Below are 25,242 nucleotides of genomic sequence, written 5' to 3'. Positions count from 1 at the left end.
TTAAGTGAATGAAGCATTGACTTTGTTCAATATTATTATGTGAATCATCTTCTTTTTGAAGTGTACATTCCTAACCAGTACGAGATATGGTTATAACTTCACTACATTTTCAAGTAACATATATTTACAATGTATTTTTACAAATCAACAATTAAGTTTTAAATAAGAATAAATGAGACCAAACTTCACACTAGACCAAAAAACACAACCTATACATTACAAACAAAATTTCTCAATTATTCAGAAATATCATTAAATTAAAAATAGATATAAAATATCTCAGAAAATAAAAAAAAAGTTGAAATTCCCTCACACTTGAAATTTAGCACTGATAGTCTATTGATATCTCATTTTAATCAAATTTTATTTAATATTAAAAGTTGAAAAATAAATCTATAAAATATAATACTTATAAAACTTTTATATAAAAAACTTCCGCGGGGTAGCGCGAGTATTACCTAGTAACTATAATAGACAAACTATATAACTGGAATGTTTTTGGGGACAATTGGAAAATCAAAACATTATCAAAATTCAGTTGAAAGATTTTATGCAATTTCTTTTATAGTATTGGTATTTTTTTCTTAAGCACGACATATTTTATTCATATATGATAGAGATGCAAACTAATAAATGATGTGGGACAAACAGAAAATTTTATACAACACAGCAATAAAAGATAGAGATGAAAACTTAAACAACATGTGAAATTTTTTTTTTTGAAAGTACAACACGAGTAAAGTCATAAAAAAAGGTAGATTATCCTTCAAAAAATTTAAACTTCAGAATAGTCACCTTAATTTGTGATGTTAAGCGCTCTAAAACAATTCGAATTTCATAAGTATGAGTTTTGTTGTACTTTCCAATCCAAACGGACCATCACACAAAGTAGCAAATGGTATGGAATACAACAATGCTCTTGGATTTCAAATCAAGAGTACATCTAGTGAAAAGGAATTTTGAAGGCTAGAGTCGATCTCTCTTACAAATAGGAGTAAAATGGAAGACAAATCGTCTTAAAATACTAGTTTATATGAAATTAATTGTGTAAATGATATTGGAATGGCAAAAAAGAAGAGGAAACACGATATCGTGTCCTTGCTGTTCTCCCCGGGCCTGTCATAACACAACTAAGAGAAGGCGTAACAAGACGTGGTTGAGATGGGTAATATCTAATGTGACTGACACGGCAAATCATGTACTCACCACTCAGATGAAGGAAAACAAAAATCTTAAACTCAGATGAATTTAGATATGTGTATTTACGTTTTCACACCTTTCGTACAAATTCATGTGATACTTGTTGTCCAAACTCATTATTATTACCATTAGATGGTTGGATAGTAGAAATAGAACAGTAATATGTACATGTGATTGGATTTATTATTTATGATTTATCCATGTTTTATTTTAGAACCAGTAACAAACAAACAAGAAAAGACAGTATATATATATGATATTGTGATAATATCTAGGGGAGTGACGGAAGTGCTTGACCATTAAGAAAGGAACTGAAAAGTGCGAGAGCTTCTTCAGGTTTATTGAGAGGTACCAAGTGTCCAGCTCCTCTCACTGTTACAAACGTTAACCCTCCCTCGTACTCCGTTATCCTCCCTCCAACCTTCACAAATCACAACAATCACATAACGAAAAAAGACTTGAATACATAAATACCTAAAAGCAAATGTAGAATCTACAATGATATAGGCTAACTAAAAATAAGATGATACATTCAATATGTATATAACCACCGTAAACAATAAATTTACATTAACCTGATGATTGTGGAACCAAGAGCGCCATTCAGATTTGACGGGAAGACCTAACGCTTCAACACAATACCGACTTCCAATCACCGGCACCCTCCCGTCGGCGTCTCCACTGTCAGGCACTAGCAAATGTTTAACAGTCTATGCATACATTCTCATGCTTTAATTAAAAAAAGATAAGGGTAAAAATATTATTTCAATAAAGATGTTAATCCAAAAAAAAAAAGGGACGTAAGTATAGCTATCATAGAATATAGCTATCATAGCATACGTACGTACAATAGTTTGGTGGATAAATTATAGCTATCATAGAATCTTCGGTGAGATTACTTCATGAATCTCGGGTATCCTCCTATGAATCATCAATATTTTATTCAGAAAAATTTTATATTGGAAATTTTCTTTATATTTTCAAAAACTACCATAATTTTTTTTTCTAACATATCAATTTTAAACTAAAATATCACCACTTTCTTCAGAGGCAGGGGCGGACCCAGAAAATAATTTAACATGGAGCACTATATATATATATAAATAAATATCAATTATAAATACTATAATGTATTTTTAATTACATTAATCTTTAAATTTTTGTATTTATTTTAAAATTAATTAAATAAAAATGATAAACATTTGTATAATATTGAATACCTTTAAGTAATATTACAAAATTATAATTTAAGTTTTGAAAAAAATATTTACTTTAATTTAAGTTTGATAAAAAAAATTGTTAATGTAAAACTTAAATAAAGTGACTTTTATTTTAGAAAAGGTAAAAATCTAATCTTAAAGAAAAAGAATAAAAGATTTTATTTTCTACTAGTAACAAAGAAACAAACGAGAACAAAAAAAAAGAAACAAAGGTGAAATAACAAATCTTTATGAAAGGGTAAATACGATATAATAAATGAGTTAAGAAAATCTGGAAATTAAAAACAAGCCTACGGCTTGTCTAGAGTTATATGGGGCACTGTTCAATCATTTAAGCAAAGAGCTGTTAATTTTCATCTGTGTCCACTTTTCTACAAGAATTTTTATAAATTAGGCTGTGGCACGTGCCACACCTCCTATAGGCGTGAGTCCGCCCCTGTTCAGAGGGGTTGTAAAAAAGAATACTTTCCTGGAAATGAATTAGGACTCATTTTGAATGTCTAATAAGAGGCTACTCTTAAACTATTTTGTGTTATAAATTGAAATTGTCCCCAAAATTCATGATTTATAAGAAGAAGAAAAAAGCGAAAAGTGGTAAAGATAAAGAAAATCAAACACTTAGGTTTTATTTAAATCCTTTGTGTTCCTTCAAGAATCTCGTGTCTATTATTATGTTTAAGCAATACTTTCTTGGGTTCCTCTAATATTATAGCCTCGCAACGTAATTGAAATTGGTCCGTTTTATTATAAAAAAACAGCTGAGGGAATAAAAAACATTGAATTAACGACTAATTTTACGATATTTAATCTGTTGAATTTGAGTGGGCGTAGTATGGCCACCACTATTTGACGTATAAATTTTAAACCAATGTTGAATGAAAAAATAACACCTGTTATATAGTACCGAGGACTCATGTATAAATATCGTATAATATATTAATCATATCTCTCAATATGTGAATATTCTTTATATGGAAAGGATACGAGGGCTTACCCTCTTATGTATATAAACCTTTTGTGAGATTAATAAGACGGCACGAGATTGTATTCTCTCTTTGACATGGTATCAGAACCACAAGTGTTCATAGAGAATTAACCAGAAAAAAAAGAGAAGAAAATTTTGCAGAAAGAAACGATGAGGACAAAGAAAGATGACGGAGGGCTTGCGGAAGGCGGCGCTGGTATGTTAACAGGGATGGAGAAGAAAACTCTGTCACCGTTTTACCTTCATCCATCAGATGGACCAGGAAACGTGATCACAACGGTTCAACTAAAGGGAGAAAACTACGAGGATTGGGCAAAGCATGTGCGGAACGCCTTGCGCACCAAGAGAAAGTTGGGTTTCATTGACGGAACACTAACAAAACCAGAAAAGGAGGATGAGATAGAGCAGTGGGATGTAGTGAACTCGATGTTGGTGGCATGGATCATGAATACAGTCGAACCAACACTCAAAAGTTCGATCTCAATGGTGGATGAAGCATATTCTCTGTGGGAGGATATTAAACTACAGTTCTCTGTTGGAAACGGACCTCGTATCAGTGAGCTGCGAGGTGAGATAGCGAACTGTAGGCAGGATGGAGACTCTGTTTTGGTGTATTATGGAAAGCTGAAGAAGATGTGGGATGAACTAGCGGTGTATTAACCGATCAGGACGTGTAGCTGTGGAGAACTTGCACAGCAACTGGAGGAAGATAGGAATGAAGAGAAGACAAATACATTCTTGAATGGCTTGGATACAACGAGATTTGGGACAGTGCGCTCTACCATAACAAGCATTGAGCCACTTCCCAAGCTCACACAAGTGTATCAGCGGATTGTTCGCGAAGAGCGACAGCAAACCATAGCACGGAACAGGGAGACTCCAACTGAAGTTGTTGGATTTTCAGCAAATGCAGGGAACCGCTTTGCCTCAAAAGAGACGGTGTGTGGGCATTGTGGAAAGACTGGACACACAAAGTTAGATTGTTATCAGTTGATAGGCTATCCTGAGTATTGGGGTGAGAGAGGCAGAGACTTCAGTGAAAGAGGAAGAGGAGGCAGAGGTCGTGGAAGGTTTGGACGTGGAGGTGGTGCAGCAGGCCGCAGTGGAGGTCGCGGAACCTATGGACGTGCCCACATGGCACAAATGCCTCACGTCTTAGCAAATTCAGCAAAGAAGGAAAGTTCATACGATCGTCATTCTCTTCCGCAACTTAACGATGATCAATGGACTGCTCTTCTCAGTTTTCTGTCATCTCAAAAATCAGAAAATGCAGAGAGTAGTGAAAAGCTGAATGGTAAAAAAAAAATATGCAGAGTTTATTAGTGCGTCGAACCATATGACGTGGAATCTGCGTTATTTGTCTAATGTTACTGATATTGCTCCTTGTGATATTGGTTTACCGGATGGCAAGAGTGCCTTAGCCATAAAACATGGAGATTTGTGTCTAGGAGGAGATTTATGGTTAAAAGGAGTCTTATATTCTAAAGACTTGACTTGTTCTTTGATCTCAGTAGCAAAGTTGCTTAAAGTTGTTAAGGGATCAATTACATTCACTGATGAGTTGTGTATATTGCAGGACCGTACTACGAAGACGCTGATTGGAGCGGGTGAAGAGTGCGGAGGGGTCTATGTCTTTAGAGGAGTCATCGGCACAAGGATACACAAGGCAGTGAGTTTGAGATCTCATAATCTTTGGCATCGTCGCCTCGGGCATCCTTCTAGTCGTGTTTTATCTTATTTATCGAGTACTGTTGAAGTTGGAAAACTAGTTGAGTCGGATTTGAGTTGTGATATTTGTTTGAGGGCCAAACAAACGAGAGATTCTTTTCATGAAAGTTCTAATAAAGCTGATGGTGTTTTTGACTTAATTCATTGTGATATATGGGGTTCTTATCGGACATTGTCCTCAAATGGATCAGCTTATTTCCTCACAATAGTTGATGACTATTCTCGGGCTGTATGGATTTATTTACTTAAGGAGAAGAGTGAAGTTGCTGGAACACTCATAAATGTTTTTCTATGGTAGAGCGCCAATTTGAGAAGAAGGTTAGAGTGCTTCGCAGCGAGAACGGTGGAGAATTTATGTGCTTAAAATCATACTTCGGTAAGGAAGGAATACTACACCAGACATCTTGTGTATACACGCCTCAACAAAATGGACGTGTCGAAAGAAAACATCGACATATTCTAAATGTTGCAAGATCATTGATGTTCCAGGCAAGTATACTGATAAGATTTTGGGGAGAGTGTGTTTTGGCAGCTTGTCATGTTATTAATAGGACTCCATCAACCTTACTTCAAGGTAAGACGCCGTACGAGATGTTGTATGGGAAGACACCGGATTTTAGTTGGTTACGGGTATTTGGAAGCTTGTGCTTTGCCCATAAACAGTCTCGCCATAAAGATAAATTTGGAGAGAGGAGTCGTCGGTGTGTGTTCGTTGGGTATCCATTTGGACAGAAGGGATGGCGTGTGTATGTTATCCAAAAGAAAGAATTCTTTGTTTCTCGAGATGTGGTGTTCAATGAATCTGAGTTCCCTTTTGCTACACTAGCTTCAGATGAGTCAACTCCATTGACAACACACTCATCTCCACAAGCAGTTGTGTACGATGAAGATTTTTTTGGAGATTCAGAGAGTTTTATCTTCACCTACTGTTGAGGACAGGGGGAGTGATCATATCGTCGAAACCTGTGTTAATGTAGAAGAAGAGGTTGTTGAAACTACACCAGTTACTGTGGAAGATAAAAATCTGGGAAGAGGTCAGCGTATGAAAACCAAACCGACTCGCCTTAATGATTACATGGTTTATAATGCTCGATGCTCCATAGACCCTTCTCCACTCTCCCCTGCTCCGCCTAATACAGCATCTTCGAGCCAAGGTACGGTACTATATCCTATCTCTAACTATGTATCGTGTGACAAATTCTCTGGTGCGCATAGTGCATTCCTTGCAGCTGTTACAGAAGGATATATACCTAAATCGTATGCTGAGGCAGTGAAAGATAAAAGATGGCGCAATGCAATCTCAGGTGAGGTTGATGCTCTTGAGACAAAGGACACATGGTTTGTTACAGACCTTCCACCGGGAAAGAAGGCGATTGGATGTCGCTGGGTTTTTACCATCAAATACAAGGCAAATGGTGAGATTGAAAGATATAAAGCAAGGTTGGTCGCGTATGGAAATAGACAAGAAGAGGGAGTTGATTATGATGAGACATTTGCACCAGTTATCAAGATGACTACGGTGAGGACGTTTTTGAAAATAGCGGCTGTCAAGAAATGGGAGGTCTATCAAATGGATGTTCACAATGCATTCCTCCATGAAGATATTGAGGAAGACGTATATATGAAGTTACCTCCGGGGTTTGCTTCAAAAGATAAGAACAAGGTCTGTAAACTGAAGAAGTCAATATATGGACTGCGTCAATCTCCTCGTTGCTGGTTTTCTAAGCTTACTGCAGCTTTAAAAGGGTATGGCTTCGTTCAGAAGAAGTCTGATTACTCAATGTTTGTGTTAACGCGTGGAACTATGCGACTGTATGTTCTTATCTATGTGGATGATTTGTTGATTGGTGGGAATGATTCAGGCGAGATTAAGAAGTTCAAAGGATACTTGAGTCAGTGCTTTCACATGAAAGACTTGGGGCCACTGAAATACTTTCTTGGAATCGAAGTTGCTCGATCTGATGCATGAATCTACTTATCTCACCGCAAATATGCTCTCGACATTGTTTCAGAGAGTGATCTCGAGTAAGCCGGCTGCGACACCAATGGAACAAAATCAAAAGTTAGCTACAAGTGAAGGAGCTTTCTTTCGTGATCCAGAGGAATATAGAAGATTAGTGGGTCGCTTGGTTTATCTGACTTATACTCGACCAGAGCTGTCTTATGCGGTGCATATCTTAACTCAGTTTATGCAACACCCACGTACTAAGCATTGGGAGGCTGCGATTCGGGTTGTACGCTATCTTAAAGGATGTCCAGGCCAGGGTATATTATTGAGCTCGGACTCTGACTTATCTCTTAAAGCATTCTGTGATTCGGACTGGGCGGCATGTCCTATAACTCGCAGGTCGCTCACAGGCTATGTTGTTCTGTTAGGAGACTCGCCTATTGCGTGGAAGACAAAGAAGCAGCCAACAGTATCGTGCTCATCTGCTGAGGCAGAGTATCGAACGATGGGTTTGACTACACGTGAATTACTATGGGATAGGCAACTACTATCAGCTTTCGATGACGAGCATAAGGGTCCGATGCGTCTACATTGTGATAATAAGGCAGCACTACACATAGCATCGAATCCAGTTTTCCATGAACGAACTAAGCATATGGAGGTGGATTGTCATTTTGTTCGAGATGTTATTCAAGAGGGTAAACTAGCTACAGCCTATATCAGCACGACGGAGCAGCCTGCTGACATCTTGACCAAGGCATTGGGTTCACAACAATTCGCATACTTGCGTCACAAGTTGGGCATTCGTAATCTTCATACTCCAACTTGAGGGGGAGTATTGAGGACTCATGTATAAATATCGTATAATATATTAATCATATCTCTCAATATGTGAATATTCCTTATATGGAGAGGATACGAAGGCTTACCCTCTTATGTATATAAACTTTTTGTGAGATTAATGAAACGGCACGAGATTGTATTCTCTCTTTGACATATAGCAGAAGAAGATAGATGTAGATCGTACCTATAAACCCATATCTTGAGACCAGCTTTGATGAGCTTACTATAGGTCGGCAACATTGAGGAGACAGTGAATTGGTACGTTTGCAATATCGAATCACTGTACCATAAGTAAAAAAACACTATTTTCAAATTTAATATATCAACCTTGTTTTAATAATAATTAGGAGTTGTAAGAACATAATAATTAGGAAATTCAGAACTATCATGCATAAAACTTACTTGCAAACCTTCCACCTTGATACATCTCGTGTACTGGCATGAAGAGACGTTCGAACATCAACTCTGTTGAAATATTTTTCAGCATAATCAGAGTAACAAGGATCGTAACCTTCAAACCATCTCACTCGCTTGAACCAGTCTTTCATTGCCGGAGACTTATTGAAAACTCCTAAGAAGGAAGCTGCTGATGAGTTACTGGTGGTGCACTTGGGAGCATATATATTATAAATATCAATCTCTTTGTATTTTTGGAACATTGTATTCATGGCAACGTTGCATGGTTCCGACCAATTCGATGACTTGAAGTCGCAATTACGTTTTGCGGTGTCGTAGAGATTGTCGGAGATTACTGCATGGCTCCATGCGTATTCTAGAATCCCCTTGTTATCGTACTCGTCGTCCGTCAATGGATTGCCTACCTACGTGTAACGAAATAAAGTGGTCAAATTAATTCTGTAGCAGCATTGTTTAAAATAATCGAAATGCGATTATGTTAGCAAATACAAAAACTTGCGGACTGAACTTGATTTTAAAGTTAATTACGTAATTAGAACGAAAATATATCATAATTAACTTTGAAAAAAAATATCCAGCAAATAAGTCTGTGTTATTATATATTGTAAATTCTTTTTCTATTATACTATACGGATGGGCGGTCGGGTCTAGCATTAAATTTTGTTGATTAAAAGTTTCTTTTTAACAAGAAACACCGGTCAGATTGGATCAACGTTACGCTTTCCTCGTGCAAGTAGTTAATAGTTGCACTAGCAAATACAGAAATATACGTACAATGAAGCCTTTGAGGTTAATGAAGGACTCTTTTGATTTAACTTTGTTTCGATCGTATATTTGCTCGGCTAGCTGAGGTGCGTAGTGACCTGTAAAGAGTATAACCCATACGACATCATATTTTATTATTTCCTAAATAATTAGATAAAATCCACTTTTCATGCTTCAGTTTTATATGTACTTGTTCAGTCCTATATCTTTTCGCCTTTTAATTAGTTGGTATTCTATATCGAGTTACTAATCCAAAAACTCGAGAAGAAACATGAGGGTAAATAATTAAGCTCACCGGCATAGCTTTCACCAGCGATGAAGAAATCACGAGACTTATATCGGGGATACCTTGCAAACCAAGCAACCATGAAGTTGTATGCATCTTCCGCTGTTGTAAAACATTTTCACATTTATTTTTATAAGATACTTTCATTTAGTTTAGAGTATGCTTTCCAGTAGTTAAGAAACAGTTTCTGAAAATCTGACCACCTTATTCAGATGGTTCTTTTGCATGGTCTTCTAGTTATGGAGTACTTACCAACGAAACTGTCGTTGAGGTTGTCCAAATCGGAAGATGTGTTGGTGTACGAAAACCCTACTCCAACCGGTGATTCTAAGAACAACATATTCGCTTCTGCAATTCATTGATTTTTTTCGTGAATTTCTATTAAAATTTTCCATATTGAATTATTTAAAACCGGTCACGACTTTTATTTTATGGTGTAATATTTCATAGTTAAAAAAGAAAAGAAAGGAACAAAAAGAAAAACCTTGGACCCAAGAGTATTGATTGAATCTAAGGCTTGTCCCATTTTCAACCACACGAAAAGGTCCTAATTCAGATGCTGCTCCATATCCAATGGATGAACATCCAGGACCTGCGGGACATACTCATAATCCATAAAACACATAGAAAAACGAAAAATGAGAATATTGTATAAGTGACGTAATTATACCTCCATTGAGCCAGAGAACTAGAGGTCTTGTTGGGGCTTCAGACAAGGCTTCGAAGAACCAGAAGAAGAGTGCTCGTGTATTTTCTTGATTCACGTTGACATAACCTGAGAAGTGAGAGATCTTTGGATTGGATGGTTGTTCGGGAAGATTCACTACTTTGTCTGAATTTTGTGCTTCAACGTTATAATCTTGATGACGTAATGATAGTAATAATAATGAGATGATCAGCAGAAAGTTTAGTTTTCTCCTCGGATGAGTCAAATCCATCACAGATTTTTGTTGTCTAGCTTGTTTTTCCCTTTGTCTGGTGTGTCTATAAGTGGTGAATGGTGATTTATTGGGAATGTTGGTTGAGTGTGGAAAGTAGAGTATGTGGCCACAAATGTTAAGGATAAGTTTTCACAATTCTTATTTTAATTTCTGTCATGATTGTAATGGCTGGAAGCTGAATGTGCACTTCTGAGTTGTGAACAATCCATTTGATAACTTATTATTATGGTATCACAAGTAGAGATAATAGAAGTTTGACAAAAAAAAGTAGAGATAATGGAAATGTCATCAAAATCTTGGGAGATTCTTTCTGCTTTGTTTGAATTATACTAAACTAACAATTTCCAAGTTCATCCATATTTTAAACATTATAGCAATAAAGCTATTAATTTAGAGTCATAATATGAAATAAATTTTATCCATGTGTGATTTATGATTTATGCTATTAGAAATCTTTAAATTTTTTGTCGTTGGTTTGAGGCTCATATGCTTTAATTTTGGTTGTTTCAGATTAGTTGTTAGTTTCCTTAAATCTGTACATATATTCTTCTAATGATGATAAAGAAATTAAACATTTCATCAAAAAAGCTATTAGTATCAAATCCACTTCTAACAAATTATTTCACAAAATAACTAATTTATAATTTTATCCAAATTTTAAATAATTGAACTAATTGAAAAATACTATGCATCGTGCGCGTAAATCTCTAGTGTAATATTAATGTTTAATCTTTATTTTCAAATCGGTTATCTAGTGGTAAAAGAGTTGCGGCTGTAACTTCCGTCACCGGGGTTTGATTCGCGCTGGGAATGACTATTTACAATGTTTGGATTTCCGGCGGAAAATAGGTGAAAATACTTTTTTTACCAAAAAAAAGATCGGTTCTCCGGAAGGTTTGAGATGGTTGTTATGTGCTAAGTGTTTAACTCCACTAAGTATCATGTGATTATCATTAGCTCACTAATTAAGAACCAAAGTCAATAATGAGATCCCACATTTTAGACTTCCAACGAGGCTAAGACACGTGCTTTAGTGAACTACTTAGGCCATGTTCCTTTACCTATCGCGCGATTTGCGACCTGCGACTGATCGCAAATCGCAGGTTGTTGTTCGTTTTGCTATCGCGTAACATGCGACCTGCGATTGGTCGCATGTCGCAAGTCGCAGGTTGTTGTTCGTTTTAATGTCGTGTGACTGATCGCACGACCAGTCGCGGGTTTCCATTCAAGTCGCCGGAAAAAACAGTGACTAGAAAATTAAAAGAATTTTGATCGCGCGACTGGTCGCAGGTCGCAGATCGCATGTCGCGCGACACGTAAACGAACATAGTTTTAGTCGCAGGTCACAAGTTTAGTCGCATGTCGCAAGTCGCTGGTCGCGCGACACGTAAACAAACGTAATCTTAGTCGCAGGTCGCGCGACACGTAAACGAACATGGTGTTATTCACTAAAGCTTTAGTGAACTATTTATATACAACTAAAAATACCTATTTATATACAACTTGAAGTGGACGCTGCTGATTGAAGAAGACGACAGGTGGTCTCCGCCGGCCGGCGCGTGGTGGCTTTGTTAGCGCCACCATCGGTCCGGTAAGTTTCGTTTGTTTAGTATTTTGTAGATCTGGTGTTTAATCCGTCTTAACTGCGGCTCGGGGTAAAGTAGAAGGGAACGACTCGGACACCTCTTGCTTTGTCGGGGTCTTATGCGGATCCTTACGGTGGTAGGTGGTTGCAGCCCGTGTGGTTGGTGAGAGCGGAGGTCTCTGCTGGTTCGTGGTTCAGATCCTTTTTGCTTGATTCGGGTTGGAGATTCATAAGGCCTGGGCTTTGTAGTGGTCTTTGTAGTGGTTTTAGGATGGTGGTGTGGGTCCGACACTGGTGAAGAGATACAATTTCTGATTGCTTGAAGAATCTCTTGTTTGCGGTTCTTCGGTTAGGGTTTTTCTTTGTTAGTTCTTATGGGGTTTGGGATGTGGCTTGACCAGTGGTGGCTCTAGTCTTCGGTGGAGGTAGAAACATCTTCTGGTTCTCAGAGGAAGTGCGTGTTTGGCTTGGAAGGAGATAGATGTATATCAGAGCGATTGCTTCATCGTGGGTCGATTGTCGCCGTCTTGATCGTGATTGTCATGGATTTGGAGTGGTTATTATCCAGTTACCGGCTGTGTGAATAAGACGTTTCCGGGAAACCTTTATAGGCTTTGCCGTGGGGTGATGGTGCGTATGAGGCGCGGGGAGAGCACACTCAAGGTCCAATGGAGAGACTTAGTTGGGATTGAAGGATGTTTACAGCGACGGTTAAGGATTCTAACCTCTCTCGATTCAGTTTATATGTTTGGTGATGTTCGTGTGCGTCTAGTCTATCTCGCTGCTCCGCTAATTTTGTGTTAATTGTTGATGAGTTCTATTTCGGTAAGCTCGTTTTTGAGCGCAAGGTGGAGCTCTCCTCTACTGAAGTTCTGTTTTACTCTACTGCCTCTCGATATCTTTTTTCTTCGTGTCTTTGTTAGTTTTTTATGGGTTTGTGTTGTATCCATCTTTTGGCTCCGGGTGGTACATGTTACCTCGCCGACTTATGGCTCTGGAAGGAATGTATTCCTTGCCGGCTCTGGTTTGTAAGAAATGATGTTTTTGTGTTTAATATAATTTACAGATGACAAAAAAAAAAATACAACTTGAAGTGGACACCTTTAATCCTGAGTGCTGGTGTTATTGAACGGGCCAAAAAAGGGCCGGATTTGCTAACATAAACATAATGTTTAATATACTAACACGTTTACTTTAAAATGAACTGATAATGTATGTCTTATTCCGTAGATCTTCTAAATGGCTGTTATTTTTACTATTCAAAAGCCTATGCGTATTTTAAAAACTAAGTTTAGCACTATTGTTTATGTGGTTTCATAACAAAACCGAAAGATATCAAATCCATAAGTATTGTTATTTTATGAGGACAACACTAGAATTAACAAAAAATGTTGGTCACAAAACGAATGATCTCTGAAACATAGTACAAAGAGAAGGGACGGACTGATTGATATAGGCAAACTATAGTTCTTATCAGGGGTGGGTGTTTGGGTTCGATTCAGATTTTTTGGATTTTCCAATTTTTGGGTTTACCTTTATAGGTCCCACTCCGTTTTATAGAATTTTAGGTTGGTTCGGTTCATAACACTTCTTAAGTTCCGAAGTAACCGAAACAATCTAATACCAAATAATGAAACAGAATTGCCTATCAAATCTTAAAGCATAACAATTAAACGTGGTTTTAATGTGACAAACCGACAATGTGGAATTTAAAAGGAGTTTCAGAACTAATAAAGAAAAACAACGTAGAACATCTAGAATATGAAATTAAAAACAACTTGTGGCTGAGATAAGCAAAAAACTTAATCTATTTTATCATTTGATTTGGACTCCCAAAATCTACTACGAAAAGAATAATAAAAAGTGATGGTTAAGTACCAAAGGTAATATCATAAAACTAGGATAAGACCCGCGCCTTACGCGGAATTAAGTTATTATTTTTATTATATTTTGGAGAATGAAACAATAGTTTGGCTTCATTTGGATTAGGGGTGTTCAATCCAGATATCGAGTTGGTTTCGATTCGGTTCGGTTTTTTTCGGTATTTTGGTTAGTAAAATATAACTACTATTCTAAATCCATATTTACTTTGACTTTAGTCTTTCACATACTTTTGAAAGATTTCAACTCGACAACTAAATTGATCAGCCAATCTTGTTGCTTTAAATCATTAGTATATATATATATATATATATATTATTTAGTTTGAATATTTATTAAATAAAAATTCATATGCGTTATATTTTATGATCATTTGTAACTTATTATAAAAAAAAAATAATCTATTGATCACAAAATTTTCAGAGTGAGAATCTTCAAATTTCTAATAATATATAGACGTTTTGAAAAATTCAAAATATAACATATAAGAAAAAATATAAATGTTTTTATTATATATTTAATGTGATTTTTTAATATCTTTTAATAATATAAAATTAAAAAAAGAACTAAGATACAAAAATTGTTATCTAATATTTATTATTCATAATAATTAATTTTCATATATACGTTAATCATATTAGGTAATTTCGTAGCTTCTAATTAAGGAAAGTGCAAAAACAATATTTGGTAGATTATTTATCAATTCGAATATTCGATAGTTAGTTTAATAAAAAATATAATGTAAGTTAAGATGGACCAACCTATTTTTTTAAGAATAGTATATTTTATATAGCCATTTATTAAATGAGAATTTATAATCATACACTTCTATGATCATTCATATCGTTTTATAACTGAATATTTAAATCATCGATAACAAAATTTTCAATGTGAAATCTTTAATAAGTTTATAATTTATAAATGTTTTTGAAAATTTATTGAAAATTTTAATATTAAAATATTTATGTAATCTTATGGTATATAGTTTAATCTATATATATATATATATATATATATATGTTTTATTATTAAATGATATTTTTTACTCATATGGTTTTAAAATCATGTGTATCTTCTTATAATATTAAATAAAAGTTCATATTAATACAATTTTATGATCATTTGTAACTTATTATGACAAAAAAAAAATCTATTGATCACAAAATTTTAAGAGTGGTGATCTTCAAATTTCTAATAATTTATAGACGTTTTGAAAAATTCAAAATATAACATATAAAAAAATATAAATGTTTTTTATTATATATTTAATGTGACTTTTAATATCTTTTAATAATATAAAATTTTTAAAAAGAACTAAGATACAAAAATTGTTATCAAATATTTATTATTCATAATAATTAATTTTCACATATATGTTAATCATATTAGGTAATTTCGTAGCTTTTATTTAAGGAAAGTGCAAAACATTTTTTGGTACGTTATTTATCAATTCGATAGTTAGTTTAATAAAAAGTGTAATATAAGTTAAGATGGACCAACCTATTTTTCTAAGAATAGTATATTTTATATAGTTATTTATTAAATAAGAATTTATAATCATACGGTTCTATGATCATTCATATCATTTTATAACAAAATATTTAAATCATCGATAACAAAATTTTCAATCTGAAATCTTTAATAAGTTTATAATTTATAAATGTTCTTGAAAATTCATTGAAACTTTTAATATTAAAATATTTATGTAATCCTATGGTATATAGTGTTTAATCTATATATATATATATTTATTTTATTATTAAATGATATTTTTACTCATATGGTTTTAAAATCATGCGTATCTTCTTATAATAAAAATGTTAAACCATTGATCATTAATTTTTAACATAATAATTTTAATATTTTTAGTCATTTATTGTCGTTTTTAAAAATTCAAAATATAACATATACGAAAAAAATCTAAATTTTACTTTTATAGCTAATTTGATTGTTTAATTTATTTTAATAATATAAAATTAAACAAAAAATGATGGAGGAGATATAAATTGTTATCAAATCTTTATTATTAAAATCATTAATTGTCATATATATATTAGTCATTTATGGTAATTCCGTAGGTTTGATTTAAGGAAAGAAAATAACATATCATATCATTATATCATATAGTTTGACCAACTTATGTATCTAACAACATATAAAAATCGAATGTGGACCTACTTATTTTTCAATTGAATGTAATTGACTACCTAATTGAGTGCCACCTATGCATTGGGGCCTATTTTAATTAATACAAAATTGAGATTACATCTTTTCAAATGTTCCTCAATTAATATATAGGGGAATTTAGGAAAGTTGAATAAATCGTTATGTGTACTAATATATATCATATGACATACTCTATATATGATACATATGTCTTCGGTTAAGTTCGGATCCTTGTTCTGTTTGTGAATTTACCCGAACCTAACCGAAAGTTCATACAGTATATATTTTAAAGGATCCGAAACCGAACCCAAAGTCCATTGTAATATGAAACCGGCCCCATTCGGCTATTTTAAAGTCCGTTGACCATTTTATGTCTTAGAAGACTGTGATTCTCCCGCACGCCCACAAAGTTTCTATTCCCCACAAATCTCAGACTTTTGATTCCTTACTCTGAGAGCAACCACATCAATGAACCCCTTTTGGGGTTTATTGGATTTTTTTATTATATTTGTGGTGGGGTCAGAAATAGTGATGAATCTGTATTGATTGTGTTTTTCCATTGGTGAACCCGAATATGAGGTTCTTAGAAATTTAAATTATTTTTTTAATTTTTTTTTTGTTAAAAATTATTTAATACATAGAGAAATCTTAAACATACAAAGATTATTCATCAAGATTACCAAATTTTTGCCATATATTTTCAACTAAATCAGCTTTCAAGCGATGATGTATCTGTTGATCCCGAATTTGATTGCGAATCCCACGCATTTCATCGACATTAGAAAGGCTTTCCGTAGAGGAGACGACATCAACCTGGGAACTTCTGCTTGACTCTCCTGATTCGAATTCATTTGTATCATACTGAGTGAATCTGTCGCGTTCGTCCTCTACTATCATGTTGTGCAGTATGACACAACATCTCATAATCCTTCCTATCTTTTCCTTGTCCCATAGTAGTGCTGGGTTTTTAACTATTGCAAACCTCGCTTGCAATACTCCGAAAGCACGTTCGACATCTTTTCTTACGGCTTCTTGATGTTGAGCAAATAGCTGTGCTTTTGGAGTTTGAGGAAGTGAGATTGATTGGATAAATGTTGACCATTTCGGATAAATTCTGTCGCTAAGATAGTACGCCATACGATAATTGTGGTTGTTGACCTTGAAATTTACTTTAGGAGCCCGACCTTGTATAATGTCATCAAAAACTGGTGACCGATCAAGAACATTAATATCGTTGAGGGTACCTGGAAGTCCGAAAAATGCGTGCCATATCCATAGATCTTGTGATGCCACCGCCTCTAAGATAATTGTCGGCTTTCCTGAACCACGTGTGTACTGTCCTCTCCAAGCTGTTGGACAATTTTTCCACTCCCAATGCATACAGTCGATGCTGCCTACCATTCCTGGGAACCCGCGTAACTCTCCAATATCCAGTAGTCGTTGAAGATCATCAGCTGTAGGTCTTCTTAGATACTCATGGCCAAACAATTGTATTATCGCATTAGTGAAATTGTCCAAACATAAAAGTGCAGTACTTTCACCTAGTCGGAGATATTCGTCATATGTATCTCCTGATTGACCATATGCCAGCATACGTATAGCTGCTGTACACTTTTGCAGTGTAGATAGGCCGTATCTTCCGTGAGCATTTCTTCTTTGGTGAAAGTATGGAACTTCATTTCTTAAAGCATCCACAATGCGAAGGAACAATGGCTTGTGCATTCGAAAACGTCTTCTAAACATTTCCGGTGGGTATGTAGCATGTTCCCTGAAATAGTCATTCCATAGTTGATTGTGTCCTTCTTCCCGATGTCTTTCGTAGTAAGCCCGTCTCTTTGGTTTTTTTGCTTGATCATTAACTAGGGAGTCGACGAGATTATCAAATTCTTCGTCGAACCATTCTTCAACAGCTTCATCTACGCCATCTGACGATGAGGATGACATTTTTTGTTTTAATTTAGTAAAAATATGATTAAAGGTTAAAAAAAAAGGTGGAGATAGAATAGGAATATTTGGCTAAGTGTGTTTAAAAAAAATGGATATCGAAGAAGAAAATATGATTAATGGTTTTTAAAAAAAAATTGGAGATAGAAGAAGAATATTTGGCTAAGTGTGTTTTGAGTGTTTTGTGGCGTGGGCTTGAGTGTTTTGTGCTATATGATTTAAAGAAGATAGAGGATGATAGTTGTGTTCTTATTGTTTTAGAGAGAAGCGATGAAGAAGTACAAGTTTAAGAGAAAAAGAGGTGAACAATATTTGAGAGAGCAATGCATAAATGAGACAGATTATATAGTCATTGTTTTACAACACACGTGAAGTGTAGAAACCAACAAAATACTACACTTTCACACCCGTGACACAAACATAATTCATCAACTACAGCTCTACCTACTACAACCCGTGACTAGCCTGTAGAAAACTCTGAGATCATCATCACCCGTGACACAAACACACCTACTACAACCACAACTACACCACTAGCTAGTACAACCCGTGACCTGCAGAAGGAACCAAACACGCCAGTAGATGTTCAACCCGTGACCTGCACAACAAAAAACAAAAGAAGAAGCAAGACAAATAGTTAGTAACCAAGTAAGCAAATAATCAAGTTAGCGAATAATCAAGCTAGCAAATAATCAAGTAAGCAAATAACCAAGTAAGCAAATAATCAACCCGTGACCTGCACAACCTAAACAATCAACAGAACATCATAACTACCTAAACAACTACGCAACTAATCACTGACCAGATCAAAGCATCTCAGCTACGAGTTTGTCCTTCAGAGACACCTCACTTTCAGTGAGAGTTTCTTTTTTTGACAGGAGACGATCTAGTAGTTTCTGTTTGGATATGTTTTGTTTCAAGTCTAGAATGCTCTGTAGTCGATCATATGCAGCTTCATTCCCATTCTTCTTGCGTTTGGCTGCTTTGGAAGCCTTAACACCAGGTGGCCTTACCTCTTCCGAGTCAGGTACCGTCTCTGCAGCTTCCTTCCTTTTCTCCTTTGCACCATCTCTTGGTAAAGAGATAGACCTCCATTTTTGATCGAACCGCAGCTCCCTCCACGCATGTTCAAGTGTGAACTTGCCGTGGTAGTCGTTGAAGAAGATGTCATGGGCAGACTTCATGACATCGTTCTCATTTTGGCCACTAGCTTGCTCCTTCAAAGCGGCCTGATAGCTTCCCACAAACTTAGACACTTGGTCATTGAGCCTTCCCCACCTCTGCTTACACTGACTCCACTCTCTAGAAGCAAAGCCTGTGAGCTGAGGGCTGGAATTGAAATAATCCTCAATTCTTTTCCAAAACGACCCTAACTTCTGCTGGTTACTAACTATGGGATCTTTGCTGGTGTTTAACCAAGCACTTATGAGGACTAAGTCTTCTTGTGTTGTCCACTTTCTCCTTTCCACCGGTTTAGGAACATCAGAAGACCCTACTTCTATGTTCACAGGGCCGGGAGAAGTAAGGGAAAACGGATCCATTGTGTTTCGATTGGTGTGTTTTAAAGTTGGTATGTGTTTTCAGAAGTTGGTTTGAGTTAAGGGTAGAAGGATTGACTATGTTTTTAAACTAATGTTTTGGTTTGCGTTTCTAACTACCAAACATTGATTACACAGATAGCATTCATCAAAACACAACCACTTTCAAATCACATTTTAAAAACGCGAACAGAGTGCATTTATTACACATCAAATCACATTTTTAAAACGCTAAACAGTATTACACAGATAGCATTCATCAAAACACAACCACTTTCAAGCATTCATCACAGCAACCAACTACCCTAGTTCAGTTCGTACTATAGAGAGCATCACATCACTTTCAAAGCATATCAATTAATACAACACAGAAACTAGATTTATGAACATCTACTTTACTTCCTAGTCTACCTAGTGAAGTTCAACCAAGCAACCTACAAGGAAACTACTTCTAGGAAACTACTTCTAGTTCAGTTTAGTTTAGTTAGAGTGTTTACCTAAACAATTTCATTCAAAGCAGACCTTCTCCAGATTAGCCATCTGCACAGTGAGGTTATAAACGTCACCAGTGAGGTGATCAAGCAGCAAACTGAGCCTTTTAACTTGTGCCTGCACATGGAAACATAGAAACCTTGTTAGTGAATTAAAAAAACCCAAACATTACCAATATTAAGTTCCTATGAGCTACTCTTAAAAAACGACACTAACCTCAACACTCTCAATCTGTTTATTGAGATTGGGCACCAACTTGATCACCTCATCAGCCTCCTCCACACGCTTACGCAGGCGTTCGATCTCCTCCTGGACGCCTATTACCCAAGGCTGACGATAATGAAATCCATCAGCCTTGGGGACAACAAAAAAAAACATCAGACAACATAAAAAAAAAATTATATACTAATATATGCGTCTGTTGAGGTATCTCTTACCTCGTAGTTTATGCAACTGAAGAAGCGCTTCCCAGGATGAGTGTCGTACTCCTCCTTCCCGCAAACCTCGTCAATGATTCTCCCACCACAGGGACATCTTCTAGGAATCCCATATTCAGAATCGGCCACGTATCCCAACATGTTGCAGTTCTCCTGATGCCTTTTTGTATCTCTTCTCTCCTCTGCGGGATCCATCTGAAGCAGACAAGCAAATGGCTTACAACAAAATCACAAAATTATATCATGAACGGAACCCATAATGGAACCCACTATTCGATAACAAAACGCTTCGATCTAACCCAAAATGAAACCCATAAGACGATTCGGAACCCTAGAATCGAAACCCCCAAAACTCGAGTTTGAACCCTACCTCCAATACTCCACTAATCGACAACTAAACGGTTCGATCTTACCCAAAATGTAACCCAGATGACGATTTGGAACCCTAGAATCGAAACCCCCAAAATCGAGTTTGAACCCTAATTTGAGAACTCCACTAATCGACATCAAAACGCTTCGATCTAACGGGAAATTGACTCGACACTGACCTATTCTCGTCGAGGAGACACTCCGTCGTCGATTCGATGGAGAAAAGTGGAGAAAAGTGAAGAAAGATCAAAATCGCACGAGATATCGCCTCTCCGAAGAAAACCCTAGTCTTTTCTGGAAAATGAGAAAATGAAGGTCGAATCCCCTTTCGTCGTCGTGACGTCAACAACGCGGCGCCAATGGAACCGTGACACCTGGCGTGAACCCGCCTCATACCGAATCACTCGTAAGACGCGGGTCACGGAAATAACCCCATTTAAACATTTCTTTTTTCTATCCGGGCCTATGAACCCGAGCCCATGAACCCCATTACAACCTTCAATGTGGTTGCTCTGAAACAAAATTTTGACTTTTTTTGTTTTATTAACCATTTTACCCATTTTGAAAGAATTCTTTCAAAACGAATTATAGATGGAAAATATTTTGGAATAATAAAAAATATCTTCAAAACACAACATAATAGGAACTTTTATAAAATAATTTGTTTTTATAACAAACTTGAAAAATAAAACCAAAGCACATGGGCACATCTCATTTTCTAAAGAATATTAACAGAGTATATAAAAACTAATACTCCCTCCGTTTCATATTAAGTGTCGTTATAGAGAAAAAATATCGTTGCAAAATAAGTATCGTTTTAGCATTTCAATGCAAAATTTATTAACTTTATTTTCCGGTTGATTTTTCTATTGGTTGAAATATGGTTAAGTGTATGGGTAATGATGTTTTTATATAGAACTATGCAAAATTAAATGTTTTCTTAATTTGTGTGCACAAATCTAAAGAGACACTTAATATGAAACAAATGGAGTAGTTTTTATTTTGAACTATAGTGTTTTGCTTTCAATAATTTTGCTTTTAAAAAAAACTACTAATAATTTTGTGTGTAAACATGATTTATTTTGAAATTTGAACTATAGTGTTTTGCCATAGAATTGAGGAATTCCATTTACCAAGATTCTCTTAATTTGCTCAAATGTTTAGCTAGGAAGCCTAGTCCATCTATGTTAAATTACAAAATATAACAATTAATCAATTATGTAATTTAATATATGAAAAATACTTTTAACGACAATTAAAAGAAAAAAGTATAAACTGTTAAAAATAAAAGGAATGTAAAATGAAATAGAGTTTAGAGTTTTTATTTGACCTATTGACTTTTTATGGTATTAACATTAGTAATATCTTTATAAGTTTTCCATAATTAAAAATTAGAAAAAGAGAAGAAACAAGAAGTGATGTGAAAGAAAATCAAAAATCGGTTTTGGAAGATTTAATTTTCAATATAAATTCCCTAAACAATTATTATTAATTTTTCATGTTAAAAGGATTAATGCTTTTGAAACATTAAAATACGTTATTTATTTAATCGATATTGATGGTTTTGAATCGTCGGGCCACTTCATCTTGCTGGCTGTGTAATTCTGAAATTGAATCTAGAGATCATTTGTTCTTTGAGTGTCCATATTCTATTCTAAAGGAGTTTGGAGTGGTATCATTGGCGATATGGCGGGTAATAGAAGCATAAGCCAATGGTCTCAGGTCATTTAGGTCTTGGTAAATGGTCTTCATGAGAGAAATTTGACATTCCTATTGAGATATTGTTTTCAAGCTGTGTTATATGCAATATGGCATGAGAGAAATGTAAGAAAGGTTGGTGAACCATCTCAGCCAGCGGGTTGTTTGATTGCAAGATTAGATAAGCTGGTTAGAAACAGAATTACTTCTCTAAAAAAGAAGTCCGGAAAAAAGTATGAAAAGACCATGAAAGTATGGTTTAAAATAAGATAAATTTGACTATTATGCAGTTTTAACATTTATCAAAAGTTTTGAGTAATATTGTATAGAAATGGAAGCAAAACTCTCTGTAAAAAGGTTTTTTTGATATGAATAAATTTAAATTTCTTTCAAAAAAAAATGAAAAAAGGATATTGATGGTTTTAAAACCAAAGAAACTGCTAGCTCGGAGTCAAAGAGAAGAGGGCCATCTCCGGGTAGAACGGTCAGGTATTCGGGCATGCTTGTCTCCTGAATATTGCAACTAATGACGTCATCAAGCTCACTAAATAGCTCCTTCCGGGTAATGACAACGCCACGATCTTGCAAAGGTCAGTTGGGCCCGGCCCACGAAGGCTGTTATTTATTTATTTATTTTTCTGTTTTGCTCAACTTTTCATTTTCCTTTTCCTTCATATATCTCACCGTTTCTCAAGTCTCTCTCTATCTCTCTGTTTCTACTTCTCTCTCTGAAACGAAACAGAGAGAAGATCTCTCATGGATGAAAAAGTGAGACATGAGTTTCTTCAAGGTGATATGCATATCATATAACTATAAATATATATATATATATATATATGTGTGATATATGTCATATGAAGAATTAGGCCTTTCGTCAGTTCTATGTCCTGTTTGGCCATAGTTTACATCTTATAAATCTTGTAAGTACTAAATTATATAATACATAGATAGATATATCTATATACATGCATATATATAATATATGTAGTGTGTATAAATAAAATAGACATTATCTATGTATAGATGCATAACATATGCATTTATCCACACACTTTCGCTACCTTCGCTTTTTTTTAAAAAAATTTCAAAGTGCTACCTTCGGTTTATGAAGATGAGTTCTTAGTTATCGTCATACGTTTGATTGCACATTTATGCACATACTCGCTTTCTTATATATGTGTATGTCATTGGATAAACTATATATGGTTTGGACTTTTAGAGCTAATATTGTAAAACGTAATAAGTTCTTTTTGTGTGTGTCTGCAGGCAATATCAAAAACATAACCATCGTGATGTATAGAGACTGTCGGGTCCATTGTGAGGAGACATTCAGTTTCTCTTTAAAACTCCATTGAAATAGTCCGGTGTTATCCCTACCTGAGCTTAGTTTTTTTGTTTTTGTTTTGTTTTTTTTTTTTTTTTTTTTTTTTTTTTGGTAACTCCGGTATCTGGGCAGCCACATTCCCAACTATCCCCGTAGGGAGTCCAGCGCCCCAACGAAAGGGATGTTAAATCCGTTGTGGCCAAGGCTCGAACCCGGGTGGCGGGCAATACAGCTGTACCTCCTTTACCACCAAGCCACGAGCGTTTGGTTTTTGTTTTAATTTTTTTTCTGTTCTATTGAATTATTCTATTTTCTTGACCTTGCAAGACCTTTTCTTGACCTTGTAATACCCCATCCCTTTCTAAGTATCTCAACCTTATATCCTTTTAAAGACTCTCTACTATCTCTTTTTGGTGTTGAGTATGTGTGTATCTCTACTCCTAGTTCATTTGAATCAGTTTTTCTACCTTGTCTATCCCTCCTGAGCTAATGTTTGCATCTTCTTGTTGGTCATTGATGTATGGTTGATATAAATTCCAAATAAAGAACTTAACCTTTTCTTATTTTTACTTTTGTTGGTGTTAGTTACATTGTTGTATAATAAAATTACAGGAGGTGAAAAATGTCTCGCTATCATGGGAACTGGTAAAGGGCAATGAATAAGGAACCGGGCAAAAAGAATTATGCCTTTACTCTCTATTTTTAAGGCTTTGGACAGGAATTTACTTTTGTTTTATATGTTGTGTTTGTTTGGGTCTGACTGACCCCCCCAAAGGCCGAAGCCAAACCAAAGAACTCATCTTATTAAATATTCCCTCAGAATCATTTATTGCCTGTTTCTCTCTCACTCGTGACTATGTTGGGCTCTCACTTTTTGTACTAAAATCTCTTTTAGCAAATCCTACATAAACTTGGTATCTACTTGTGGTTTGACAAATTAATAATCTTTCCTAGTGGTGGTTAAACCGGTTGACCGATGGGTAAATATAGGTTACTAAGTTTTTCATAATCCATAGAGATGATCAAGAAGTAATAAAAAAGGTTTGTAGCAGCGAGTTGCTAAATATGAGTACAGCTTAATGTAAGGCTTGACAGATGTTTAATGCTATGCTCAATTGCTCCATTTACCGGGTTACCTAGTTGTTAGATTATGCTATTACTTTCTCTGTTACTAAGTAGTCACATGAATATAAGTAACGCCTAGTTAATACTTCTTTAAGCCAGTAGAACCGCCACCAAAATCCATATAATCTTTTTGATATGGAAAGATTTGGTTCTGTACGAAAAATAAACTACAGTGTTTTATGGCAAAAAGAACCACGCATAATGATTTTTTTTTTTTTTTTTTTGTTCACTGGACGCTCTCTGGAATCCCGGAGGAGTCGAACCCGTGTGCCTTGGGATCCAGTTCACTCTAGTGTTTTACCACTAGGCTATTCTGTCCCGGCACCACGCATAATGATTAGTTTGATCTT

The 25,242-nt window shown here is 35.3% G+C and overlaps 3 protein-coding genes and 1 long non-coding RNA gene across 4 annotated transcripts; 1 reads left to right on the top strand and 3 right to left on the bottom strand.

Annotated features, from left to right (window-relative positions):
* Positions 1 to 1,350: 1,350 nt before the first annotated feature.
* On the bottom strand, positions 1,351 to 11,217 carry LOC106397909 (serine carboxypeptidase-like 33). The gene is made up of 9 exons (XM_013838543.3): positions 10,063 to 11,217; positions 9,877 to 9,984; positions 9,645 to 9,740; positions 9,402 to 9,494; positions 9,116 to 9,204; positions 8,327 to 8,745; positions 8,109 to 8,204; positions 1,776 to 1,881; positions 1,351 to 1,621 (listed from the first exon to the last, which is right to left on the bottom strand). The coding sequence occupies exons 1-9, from the start codon at positions 10,328 to 10,330 to the stop codon at positions 1,472 to 1,474; spliced, it is 1,425 nt and encodes a 474-aa protein (XP_013693997.1). The 5' UTR covers positions 10,331 to 11,217; the 3' UTR covers positions 1,351 to 1,471.
* Positions 11,218 to 16,628: 5,411 nt separating this feature from the next.
* On the bottom strand, positions 16,629 to 17,909 carry LOC106398070 (putative nuclease HARBI1). Its single transcript, XM_013838669.2, has one exon. The coding sequence runs from the start codon at positions 17,907 to 17,909 to the stop codon at positions 16,629 to 16,631; it is 1,281 nt and encodes a 426-aa protein (XP_013694123.2).
* An 806-nt stretch (positions 17,910 to 18,715) lies between these two features.
* Positions 18,716 to 19,450, bottom strand: LOC106398069 (glutathione S-transferase T3-like). Its single transcript, XM_013838668.2, has one exon. It carries the CDS (start codon positions 19,448 to 19,450, stop codon positions 18,716 to 18,718), a length of 735 nt encoding a protein of 244 aa, XP_013694122.2.
* A 3,627-nt stretch (positions 19,451 to 23,077) lies between these two features.
* LOC106399803 lies at positions 23,078 to 24,688 on the top strand. Its single transcript, XR_001280163.3, has 3 exons — positions 23,078 to 23,233; positions 23,710 to 24,285; positions 24,380 to 24,688. It is a non-coding gene; the product is annotated as an uncharacterized LOC106399803 (long non-coding RNA).
* Positions 24,689 to 25,242: the final 554 nt, after the last annotated feature.

This window comes from Brassica napus, chromosome C1, assembly GCF_020379485.1.
Source record: "Brassica napus cultivar Da-Ae chromosome C1, Da-Ae, whole genome shotgun sequence".
Lineage (NCBI taxonomy): Eukaryota > Viridiplantae > Streptophyta > Magnoliopsida > Brassicales > Brassicaceae > Brassica > Brassica napus.
The sequence above is the reverse complement of the archived record's forward strand: the minus strand, read 5'-3'. Positions and strand labels throughout refer to the sequence as shown.